This window comes from Astatotilapia calliptera, chromosome 17, assembly GCF_900246225.1.
Source record: "Astatotilapia calliptera chromosome 17, fAstCal1.2, whole genome shotgun sequence".
Classification (NCBI taxonomy): domain Eukaryota; kingdom Metazoa; phylum Chordata; class Actinopteri; order Cichliformes; family Cichlidae; genus Astatotilapia; species Astatotilapia calliptera.
In genome coordinates, this window is record NC_039318.1 from 25813988 (window position 1) to 25827007 (window position 13020).

At 39.8% G+C, this 13020-nt stretch overlaps 1 protein-coding gene across 8 annotated transcripts in view; it reads left to right on the top strand.

Moving 5' to 3' along the window:
• Positions 1 to 13020, top strand: part of anks1b (ankyrin repeat and sterile alpha motif domain containing 1B) — a 282958-nt gene that overhangs the window by 252049 nt on the left and 17889 nt on the right. For all 8 annotated transcript variants that reach the window (XM_026146084.1, XM_026146081.1, XM_026146083.1 and 5 more), the window contains 3 exons: positions 8817 to 8924; positions 10365 to 10568; positions 12639 to 12764. In XM_026146084.1, coding sequence (XP_026001869.1) covers positions 8817 to 8924; positions 10365 to 10568; positions 12639 to 12764 — 438 coding nt within the window. The remainder of the gene's footprint in view (positions 1 to 8816; positions 8925 to 10364; positions 10569 to 12638; positions 12765 to 13020) is intronic.

Sequence of the window (13020 nt, forward strand, 5' to 3'; positions counted from 1 at the left end):
TTTATATGACTCTTAACTTCAATTTATATTTCTTCCACAAACCATTATGCACACTTCGCAGCCAGGACTTTAGTAATGTTGGCAACTGCTCCGAGGCAAGAAATAATTAGGCACAAAGCCTTGTGTTGCCTTAAATACACATGCTGCGTATGTTCTGACAGACAGCTAAACACCTTTCTGTCATCCAGACTCCACGCCATTATGGAAATCGCTAACAGGTTTGCCAAATATTAAGAAAAATTTGGAAACAGCACTTAAAGAATAAACATAATGTGCAAAAATCTGTGATATACACCAACAACAAAGATATGACCTCTGTGTTTTCAGTGTTAGCTGCAGTCCTGCACTCATTCCCTAAGATGCCATTCAGACAGGCACGCGCCTTTTACTGATCGATATTACTGCTCACTTAGCCTGTAATGTATTCTGACCTCTGCAATTTAAGTAAGCTTTGGCCAGTGATTCTTTGATCTGTACGGAGTCGATGCAGGATTCTCGAACCCCCGATCGTGCTATTAGGAGACAACCCATGAGGCATGCACAAGTCTGTGGATATCACAAAGGTCACAACCTCTGTCTGCAGGGGTCAGGTGATCGGTCATATTGACATGAGTGAGCTCGGAGAAGGTAGATGCACGCGATACGCGATAACAAACCAAGATGGACCAATCAAATGCAGTTGCCATGGCTGAACTGAAGGAGTTCAATTAACTCTTTTATTAGCCCGAGACACAGTAGTTATCCTCTCTGACTTTGTGTTTTTCTCTGTCGTCTGAATAACGAGGGGACAGCGGAGTGAAAATGAGGACAAAGCCTGCAGGAAACGAGACACAAGAGCAGATGATGAGAGGTAATTTCGGGTCAAGGGACCATGGGCAGAAAGTGAAGGGAGCAGTGAGTGAAGAATTGGAGGGCAGTGAAAGGGATTGTTAGCCAAGTCAATGTAGATTAAAAAGGAGCAAAGAGACTGATAAAAGAAGTTTTACTCTCTTCCCGCTCTGTCATTAAAACTATGTGCTAGCTTGAGCACAGACAGGGACTGGACTGTTGGTTCTCTCGCTGGGTTTCATGCTCCACTGAGCCAACCAGCTTCCAACCTCCCCTCCAGTAAGAGCCACAGAAAAGCCTTTTTGTCTCCAGTGTCCCGAATGAGAGCAGTCGCTGTGAATGTCCACGATCGCTGACGCTTTCTACTTATTGTCACTGGTTTCTTTTCAAATATGTCATTTTGTCACAGTTTGTGCTTAAAAGAGGTCACTGGGGTTTTTTTTCTTTTTACTTAAAATATTTTAAGGGCAGGTTACACACCTGAAAGTGTAAACTGTGCTTCAGATCTTGTTACACTGCATCTTTCACAAATGAGTGCACTAAAAAACTTTATATGACATGCCTGTCATCACCTGCATGAGCTGTGGGTGATACAGCTCTTAACAGCGGCTGGTGTGTAGACAGGTGTGCATCTCACACGCTGTCACTCCAGCCTGTATCCTTCTGTCATCATTTCAAACAGGAGGGGCAAAACTGAATGATGGTTGTCGTAAAAAAAAGAAGTGTTCTTCACATTGGTCAACACACTGGTATTTCTAATGGCATCGCACACCTTTGTTGCCTTTTTTCTCTCATCCTCCCAAACAACACGACATCCTTCCAGCACTAGAAAATAATAAAAACACACTCTTCTCTTTCCACATCACACTTCGTTCAGTTCTGATGACAGAGAGAAAGATGGAAAGGTTTCTAGAAATAGTCAGACTTACAATTAACATTGTTATTTGTAAATGTAATTGTTGGACTAAAGCTGGAGCTGGCAAGATGTAGCAGGGAACAGAGGCCACAGAGCGGCGATGGCTGTGAGAAAGTGTGGCTCTGTTAACCGTATGTGTGTCATCTAATCCATTAATCAAGCCCGTTCAATCTGGGCTAACGGGACTGCTAACAGGATTAGTGCATTGATCGGCACACAGAGACGCACACACAGAAAACACAATCATAGCAGCAAAGTTCTGAAATCAGGACCCTTTTGTTAATATCTGACATCACTTTCAAGCACCGTCTCACTGCAAGCGAAAGTGCTATGACTTGTGTTACAAACCCTTCTGGTTCATAGTTTTGAGCTTTTCTGGTCTGCCAGGAGTGCAAAATTTAAATTATATCTAAGATTAAAAACACACTGAAGTGAATTGTGAGTATCTCCAAAGCAAGTTTATGGGGTGCTTCAATATTTTCTCTGTTGCCTGAACATACTAGTTTTTCTTCCCGTGGAATCCGCTTTTCTTCAAAGAGATTGTTAAACTTTAAATTTTCCCGCAGACTGCAGTACGTTGCAGGATCTTTGCTCTCTTAAACAGCTGAAAATAAAGTGTTCTACAGCTGGAAAGTGATATAAATACTTGACTGAAAATGAGTTTTACCTGACATGTTTTGCCTTATAAACAGTGATGGGAATAACAGCGTTACAAGTAACGGCGTTACTTTTTTCAGTAACGAGTAACCTAACTAATTACTGTTCCTATCGTTACAACGCCGTTACAGTTACTAACAAGAAAATGCGGTCCGTTACTATTTTCAACAAACAGACAATTGAAGCCGTGTTCAGCTTACCGCATCTTATATCAGTTGCTGACTACGTAAGTAATCTGGACGCTACAGCTTTAAGCAGCTGCGCGCGCTCCCGTGGACGGTAATCACGATCACTGTCTAGCACAACACCTGGAGCTAAGGGGACAAAGCAATCGCATGAGTGCTGCTGTTTGACTGAGGAAGAATAAAGTAGTCGTGGTAAGCCAATCACATGACCACTTAAAGACAAAGCAACAAAGTGATAGATACCAGTTTTTAAATTGTGTTGATAGACCTGCAGGTATCAGGCTGTGATGTTCTCCTTTACAGTGGACAGAAATTATTTTTTTGGAGTGGCACAAATAGTTTGTGTGGCATCTTATTGAATGCAGAACAGCTGATTGTTCTGTAAATAGTTTGAAATGGTTATTTAAAAAAATCAAGGTAAAAGGTAAATGGATGCAAATAACTTTGTTGTTTGCAAAACTTGAGCATAGGATTTTAAAATTGACAATTTATATTTGCATTTAAAGTTATGAAATATGATTCATTAAACATGTTTGTGGTTGTTACAGTAAAAAATATAACTTTTTCTAGTCTGATTTTATGTTTTTTGTCTGATTTTAGATCAATTGTGTTAATACAGTATGTCAAAATGAAACCATAACTGTAAATTTAGACACGTGGGGTTGTGCTGAAAAGGATGATACCAAACAAGGCAAAGTAAATAGTTTTTAAAGGTGAAATGTAGAAGGAAAATCAAAAGTAGTTAAAAATGGCCAATTATACCCTGGACCCCAGAGGGTTAAACGTTTTTTTTTTAAAGTAATGCAATAGTTACTTTTCAAGTAATGAATTACTTTTAGAATATTGTAACTCGGTTACTAACTCAGTTACTTTTTTTGGAGAAGTAACTAGTAACTATAATTAATTACTTTTTCAAAGTAACTTGCCCAACGCTGCTTATAAAACAAGTGTAGGTGCGCCAGATTCATAGAAGAAAACAAATGTCAGGCACGGACATCATTTTCCATCATTTTTATAATTTTATCAGAAAACACCCCATCGAGCCTTTCTCTCTTTTTCATTTGTCTTCCTAATCTTCCTCACTGCTTTGACCTTTTGCTGATACCGAGGCTGCTGGCTTGTTGCTAGCTCTGGATGGCACTTTCCGCTTTAGCCGCTTTTCCTTTGTTAGCTTCTTTAACTTGTCCGTGTTTAAGTGTCTCATTGGTTTTGTTGTTGCATTTTTGCGCGTTCTATCACAGTTTTACTTCAGTGAACTTTTTGTATTTTTTCACTTTAATCGTAACAGCTTAGTCTATCGCTGCTAGTGAGTGCACGACTACCTGGCTATGCTTTTGTTGCGCGTGCATTAAACACACCAGCTCACAATCTCTTAACATATGAGTCTGACCCAGCCAGTCACAAGTCCAGTAAATAAGTCTATTTCTAGTTCGCATGTACCACAGCTCAATCAAGAAATGACAACTGGTAAACTGTCAATAAAGTCTTGGATGAATCAATTTTTTTTGTCTCTACTATTTATCAATAAGAACCAGTATTCTTAAAATTACACCAGATGATGGAGTGAGAAAATGATTGAGAGGTGGACTAAGACAGTGTTAGGTTGGGTCTTTTCAGGATATCTGCTGACAGTGATAAAATAGAGAATAATGCCAGATTTATTCTACTGTCAGCATCAATCAAATGTTTGCTGCACCTGCGGTGACAGAAATGTTGTCTATATCTGTTGAGCTTTTTTTTTTTCCCATTTTTTCCCACCTTCAATGTGCTGTTGGAACAGAATGTACAAGCATTGGCTTATCAAGATTATATCATCTGAGCTCCGTGTTTGAGTTGATTTGAATAGAATTGTGCTTAAATGAATGCTTAATCTGGCGCGATAGCACAAGACAGAAGTGGAAGAAGAGGGTATATGCTGCGGTAGCTCAGCACTTTTCCTGACAGTATATATACACCTGCTCTGAATATAATTTCAATGCAAATGGGCTGGTGTTGCAGTCAACCATCAGGAAGGGAGTGAGTGTGTGTTTTAACAATAATGGCTGGGTTTCGTTTAAATTCACATCCATTGAGGGATAACAATATAATCATCTTCCCCAGCAGCTCTGAAACAGCTGTTTGGGCTCTTTGTGTGTGTGTGTGTGTGTGTGTGTGTGTGTGTGTGTGTGTGTGTGTGTGTGTGTGTGTGTGTGTGTGTGTGTGTGTGTGTGTGTGTGTGTGTGTGTGTGTGTGTGTGTGTGTGTGTGTACACATCCTCATCCACGTGTGTGTGTATTTTATTTATTTATTTCATGGATGAGCGTGAGTGGGCAACTGCTGCTGCAGCTCTGTGTTGCTATGGTGACAGCTGAACTTCAGGCCGAGGTTGAGGCTTCTACTGTATTTGAAGTAGATGCTGTTGCATAAGGTAAAGTATAACACAGATTTGCACCATGCAAGGCAATTACTGTGCTCTTTCTCGAGTGTGCGTGTTTGACAAAAGAGCAATGTGAGGACTGTGCCACGCTGTTGCCCCTCAGGAGATCGGCAGGAGGCTGAATATTTCATAACTTTTTCCGTATAGCAGGAAAACTCACATACATGTCACATTTTACACTGCAGTCATCATTTTTATGTAATGACTATTTACTGTTACGCAAGTCAGTTATAAGAAGCAAAAATGAATACCAATGCAGAATAATGGCGCCATACTATTGAATGTGCAATGCAACAGTTGGTCAGTTAGTCAAGAGTCCAAAATAAGGGCATCAAAACTGTATGGGCTGACATCAGCAAATAAGTTGGCATTTACCAGCATAAAGGGCTGATATTTCTGTGTTCAGTTCTGGGTTAAGCATTCAGAAACAGTGTGAAGAGCTGCAAGACTAAAAATCCAGTCAGTTATTTTATAATAATTAGCTGATAAATAGGACGATAAACGCAAAGAATATAAGAAAGAAACACCCTTCAGCTGTGTTATAAGTGCTGATGTTGCATAGCTTGTCCTCCAGAGGGCGCTCTGCAGCTTCCCTGTTAGAAAAGCACCTTTTTGGAAGGAACATTTTTTTTCATATTTTCATGTATCTGAGGGAGAGAACAAAGAATCTCTGCCAATATGTCGAAACAACAAATGAATGAATAATACTTTTTAAGCCACCAACAATGCTCTTAAAAATTCAACATCAGCAGGGCTTTAATACTGATGATTTCTTTGTTTGCACAAATAAATGAAAACAAGCAAAACAGACTTTAAATTTAGATTTTTTTCCCCCCTTTATTTTTAACATTAGTATCTGGCCAGAATTTCTCTATCATCATCTCTAATGTCAAAAAAGAAAAAAAGCCAAAAGTTAAAAGGCTGAGAATACATCATATTTGCACTTGCGTTCATTATTATCATTTGAGTCCCACATTATTTTTGCTTCTAATATTACTGACACTTTAAAGGAAGGACAAACATCACTTGATTTTTACTGCACTAAATTCACTAAGTGGCTCAGGGGACTGGGAAGCGTATCTGTATCCGGAAGGTCGCCGGTTCAATCACCCGGCTCTCTATCCTGGTCGTTGGGCAAGACACTTTACCCTACTGCCTACTGGTGTTGGCCAGAGGGGCAGATGGTGCGATATGGCAGCCTCGCTTCTGTCAGTCTGCCCCAGCTTGCCTCCACCAGTGTGTGAACGTGAGAGTGAATGAATAGTGGAATTGTAAAGCGCTTTGGGTGCCTTGAAAAGCGCTATATAAATGCAATCCATTATTATTATTACTACATAATATCAGCTTGTGTGCTCTTGATTGCCCTTTGATCGGTCTAAAATGAACAATTAAAACATGTTTGCATGCAGTGAAGACCAGTGGAGATGAACACATTGCTGGCCACGGTGTATTCTTTATTTTATGAAATGAAATAAAAGTTATAAGACCTACTTACCACTTCTGAACTTGCTTGATAAATTATACAAGAGTTGTTTGCATATCTGCTCCATTTACTATGCAAGGAATATGATTTTTTTTATTTATGCTCTCTTTGATTGTTTAGGTTTGCGCTCACGTAGGTAGAATCGTACCGTATGCATCCTAAGCGCCTGTTTGGTTGTTTCTTTGTATTTTTATGCTTCTTCCGCAGATGTGCAGCAGTAATTGGTGAGGGAGATTTTATGTTGTGCTGACTCAAACAGAGGCAGGCCATTAGACTGACAGCAAGACCGTGCCATGAGGCTAATTACCACCCTTTGCCCTGAGGACACATTCAAATTCTCTCATGTTCATAAATACGTTTACTCGAAGTTCTCCAGAGGCAGCTCTATAAAACCTGCAGAAGTTTGTTGTGTACTGAAGTTTGGTACCAGAAGGTGCAAAGAGAACATCCCTGCAGAAGGCTGCCATGTTCCAGGCCGCCTCTTTAGAAAACCCAGTAACTGGCACAGTCAGTGGACGCCTGGTGACCAGAGAAAGAATGAACGCTTTCATTGGAGTCCAAGTGCATGGTTTTTTTTTTCTTTTCTTTGTTCTCTGTGACTGTGTAATGAGAACCTGGGGGGAAAAAAGGAAAAAACCCAATAGACAGTTACAAACTTGCCACAATCTCATTGTGGAATTTGCAATTACTTGCTGTCAGAGCAAAATCTCAGAGTACACTCTCAGCTGTCACTAACAACACTTTGTTAAGCAGTAGTACTAGTTTAGAACAGGCGTTTAGGGACTTGCAGTTATTTGCTTTTGTGATCAGAAGGGAAGATTAATGAATTGCTGTTGAGGTGCAGGTAGGCAATGGTTAGCTTAGCTTAAAGAATACTAAAAGATCTTTAGAATTCATAAAGCGAATCTTTGAGACAAATCTAGTCACTGAAACGATGAGCTAGCCTCTTTTCAAAGCTCTCTAAAAGAATAGGTTAACATTTTGTTCAATACTCTTTTGCTAGCTGTCAGACAAGAGGACTGATATAACTCACATACAAAGCTATAGCTAGCCTATCTTCCATTAGAATTACAAAGAAACAGCTAATTCTTTGTGATGTTATATAAACAGTGTTATTTACATAAGAGCACAGGTTGGATCTGTAAATGATGTACATGAGAACAAAAGGTGTGCCTATAGCTTCAAGGTCCTTTCAGGATCAAGGGCTAATAAAGATGTACGAGACTCACCTTTTGCTGTTGTCTTTCTGTTTTTTTATATATAATTTTAAGAAGAATCATACAAGTTAAAATTTCAAAAACAGCTTTTTGTTTTCATCTACCATTAATGTACGGTAATCTCTAAAAAAAACCAAAATTTGAAGATTTCTGTTTTATGCTTTTTTGTTTGTTGTCCATTTGTCATCCGAGCAACAGACCGATTGAGAGTGAGCAGTTTTCGGTTGCAAGAGATATGCTGCTGTCAAAATGCTTTGAATAACCATCAGCTACGATCTAATGAGGATTTGGGTTTTTATTAGCCTTTTAAAATAAACCTGCTTCTGTAAACAAAGCTGGGTAGATGAAAATGGAAACTGTGATCCAGATGTGGCTACTCTTATGGTCATATTCTCAGATTGATCAGACCAATGTGATCAACGTTACAAAAGAGCAATAATTAATTGATCAAATGTATTTTTTTATACCCTTGTCTCTCTCACTGTTTCTCTTAGGCGTAAGTCTCATACATACCTGATGTTCTTTGTATATAAGGTACAGTTGTGCTGTTATTCAGGTAAAGGCACCAGTTTGAATGGAGCCATCCAAGCCATGTTGGTAATGTAATAACAACAATGACATGCATGTTCTCAGGGGCATTTTATATCATTATGCACTCATTAGCGCACCCCTGAGTGCTCTGCTAGTGCTCTCCAATGGTTTTGTCTCCGAAACCCTTTTCTGAAAACTAGTATTATTCTCCATTTTAGGCTAATGATGATGATCTGTTACCTTTTTGCATTTTTTTTTTTAAACACTCACATAATCTTGTTATCATCCCGACTAAAAGTCTATTAACCCTTTTGCTGTTGCTAAAATTTGTTTTAAATTATGCAAATGAAAGTGAGAGTCATCTTTTTTTGCCAGCAGAGTCGTTTGTGGGGGATGCACTTATTGTGTTTTAGTACATTATAAAACTTGGTGTGGAGAAGAACCATAGTAGAAATCCCTGAGCTGTTGATGTCTGTCCCCAACACAGATGTTTTGGACATGCGTCAAATAACTATTTCAGGTCTCCTACGATGAATGATCTTTGTGCACAATGCATGAAAACGAATATCTTTGTGTTCATCAGGTACTGAAGATCAACCTTATCGGCCACAGAAAACGGATTCTGGCCTCATTGGGGGACCGGCTACACGAAGACACCCCACAGAAACCTCCACGGGCCATCTCCTTACGGGTGAGTGAGTCTCTGCAAGCTGACAGTATGGGTTTTACCCATGACAATATTGAGCAATATCTTAACCAATTAGGATTCAAATTATCATGACTCTATAAGACAGTAGTTCCCTTCCCAGATGGCTCTCTATTTCTCTGAGGGAAATTCAGCCTCCCCACTGCTGCAGTTACCACCCAAATGATTACCCAAATCTCTCGGAGAGGCGCAAAATGGCCGTCCCACTGCCGTTTCCTCCCTGCTGATTTGTCCTGGATGCTACTCACAATGAATTGGCTTTCCCTCTCCCATCACAGCCACACTCCTATATCTCGGTTTTTTCAAGCCCAGAGAAAGCCTGAAAATCTGGAGGCAGTGCTGAAACAGCCCGCTGTTCCTAAACACGTCTTCCTGTAAACCACTGAGTCATGAAATAGGTTGAAAAATATTACAACAATAATCCTTGTTAGTTTCCAGGGGGAAAGGAATTTGTTTGGCTCCTTTAATAAAGTTCGAAATGCTTAACCAGGCACAAGCGCTGTTAGATTCAGCTAGATCCAGCGTGTATAGTATGCGGTATTGCTTGAATGTGTCGTAACAATTTTAAACGTTTTAAAGTCCACATTTCAAGACATATAAAACAGAAAAAAGTTCCAAACTAGAGCAAGCAAATAGTCTAGTCTGAAACGAGACTTTCAGACTTTTAATATCAGTCCTAATTTCACAAAATTCCCTAAAGGTGTTACAAAGATGTGTAATTAAAGCAAAGCGTGATGATACTGAATGGCTTAGTGCAGGGAAAAATTATGTATTCAAGCCCCTTTTCTTCCAGTGTGTGAGCAGAGGGCTGTGTTTACTCAGTAATCCTGCACAAACAGGAGCAGATAGTTTTGTGTGATGGACAAAATGGGTGAAGGAACACAGCAAAGCTTTAGACAGCAACTGAGATGCAATGCATGAGCTTGCATAGGCAAGAAAATATTACCAAGCTTCTTCAAGAGTCTTCTCGTACGATATCAGCTGAAAGTGAACAGCCTCTCAGGAGAAATAACTGACCCTTGTGCCAATGGAAGTTTTAATTCTTTTGGGGATTTGAGTTTCTACTCAAGTTTGAAAACCTCTTAAATGAACATCATTTTCCACTTTAAGGATTTAGCAGGTGCTTTCGCTTAAAGTGACTTACAGTGAGCAGGCAAGGGTTCACTGTTGTGATTAAGGACACTGATGGATCTACTGAGACCTCCTGGTAACAGGACACTGCTGTTCGTCCTCAAGTTTGCAAAGTGGTTTTGGGTAGTCAGCAGAAAAGCATCACTGTAGCTGAAAAATGTAATGTGACACATTGCACTGCATTGCCCTACTTTTACACTTGCAGCGGTGACATAGCACATTATAATATGATATACAAAACCTGACTTGCTTCCTTTAACCCCTCTCAATCTGCCCACACCTGTTTTGCACCAGGAGCCCGGAGGAAATCACACTCCTCCCCAGCTCAGCCCGTCGGTAGGCCAGGCAGCGTACACAGCAGGGGTCCCAGGTGGATCTCTGGACGTGCAGCACCTCATGATGCAGGCGGACGCCCGGCGCAGGCAGCGCAGCAATGACAACTACTTTGAGGACGTGCCGCGATCCAAGCTGGAGCGACAGATGGCTCAAGTCAGCATGGTGAGGAAGGGAGGAGAGGATGGAGGGATGAATGAAGATGGGAACTGGGAGAGAGGGATGGACTCCAGGAGTGTATTATGAATGGTCATAATCATAGATGCAGACCTGGCTGCTTGAATACATAAGCATTCTGATAGTTGCATTAAAAGCCGTAATATAACACTGAATCAAATCGAATACGTCTCATCAAAACCTTTCAAGGTTTATTGTGTTGCTCACTGTTGAACAGTGAGAGTTAAGAAAACAGAATAAGAAATAGTAGAAAAGCTCATTTTCATACCAAAATGCGTTTCTTTATGTAAAGTAATATAAATGCAAATCTGATTTCAGGTCTACATGTAAGCTGTAATCTATTATTATTTATTAGAAACAAATGAGCTTCATGGCAGGCATTTTGTAATCAGGACAGCAGAATATATCTTAATTACAGATGAAATATTAGTAATCAAATGACAATCTTTAAAATATGAGATGGGAGATAAAAATATTGTCTGCTTAGTTATTCTAACATAAGTCATCATTAATAATCTACAGCAGACCATCTAAGCAGTGTTTGCTGCATAGACACGTCACTAAAAATACCAAACACACACACACACACACACATATATATATATATATGTGTATATGTATGTGTGTGTGTATATGTATGTGTGTGTATATGTGTGTGTGTGTATATGTGTATATGTGTGTGTGTGTGTATGTATATATATATATGTATATATGTGTATATATATATATGTATATATATATGTGTATATATATATATATATATATATATATATATATATATATATATATATATATATACACACACACACACACATATATAGACTTAAGAAGTAAGCATCTCGTCCATTTAGCCACTTGTAATCTCATGTGAAATGCTAAATTAGAACATTATGGCTTTCAATCAGTAGCAGCACAGTGATTCAGACACATCCCGGCTTACATCGGAGGCAGCAGCAGCTGTGTTTTGGTTCAGTATGATTGGGGTCTTTTGGTGTCTCCGTGTGAATCAGAGAGCCCATCAGTGCAGACTAGCACACGGTATGCTTGCCCTGATAAATCTCTTTTTTGTGTGTTTGCGTCACAGTGTATCCCCCCCCCTTTTCCAAAAGCAAATCTCTGTTGAATCATCTCTGCAAGAATAGAAGGACAACTGTTAGAGGAAGGAGGAAACATCCTTATTCTGTGTCATTACCCTTGTTCTCTGGCTGTCACAATGTTTCCATGATTGGTTGCCGCAAACGTTTCTCACGCCAGCTCTTCCCTCACCGTCTGTTTTCACTCTCCTTGTTTCCTCCCCAGAGAACAATTACTGCAGCTCACTTCTTTCTAGACACATTTGGCCATTAAAGTGGTAAAACTACAAACTTTTTACCGACTAAATATTTTGAATCGTCTCTCTCAGAAGGGAAAAACTGTTTAATCTGGTTAAACCGGTGGCGTATAGCATAGAATTGACTCTCGCGGACGCTCTCCAAAGGTTCGTCCCTGAGCTGTTTATTCAACAGTTTTTGCATTGGAATAGAAGATCTCACCTCTGCGGTCCATCAGCCTTCCGCCAAACAAAAACAGTCAGATGTGAACAGACACATAAAAATGCAGTGTTTGGCAGAGGATGTGTGAATACCTCCTCAGGCAAAAATCATCTGGTTTCATTTATAAAAGGATGACTAAAAAACAAAAAGCAAAAAAAAACAAAACAGGCTTGTTATCCTGAGACATTCGAGAAGGATGAAGGCAAGATTTGGGCATTTTCTTTCTGTTTTTTTTTTTTTTTTAAAAAGCTGGATACTTTACTGGGTGAAAAAGCAGCGAGCGGCTCAGCTGAAGCATGCGAACATGCAGGAGCCGAGCATAATTCATCCAAGTTTAATTTCCTTTTGGATGCTGTCCAAAGCATGTCCCCTTGATGGCGTGTCCACATGCAGTCATGAAAGCTGTTGTATTACAAACTTACACACTTTTATCAGGTCAACACGGGATATGCAGCACAGACCGCAATGTCATGCCCTCATCTTTTACTCCTGTGTAATCCCGACATGCAATTGCTTGTGTTTTCAGGCAGGCGAGTGGTGTGAGCCAATCACGTTGCGTCCGCCAAACGAGGCCACCTCATCCACTCCGGTGCAGTACTGGCAGCATCACCCCGAGAAGCTCATCTTTCAGTCCTGCGACTACGAAGCCTATGTGAGTCATACACTGTTGTTGAGCATTCTTAAATTTTCCCTTTTTATTGATCATTTGGTTTATAATGTAGCAGTAAAATCCCTGAATCCAAGCACTATAAATAACTATATATTTTCCTACCATTTGAAAAACTAGTCATAATCTTTGCTGATTGATTCGTGGCTTAACTGACTAAATGTTTCGGTTCTATTTGAATGCTGTCAATTCCTACTGCATATAACATTATTAAAGATCAGTGACCCTCAGCTTCACCTCT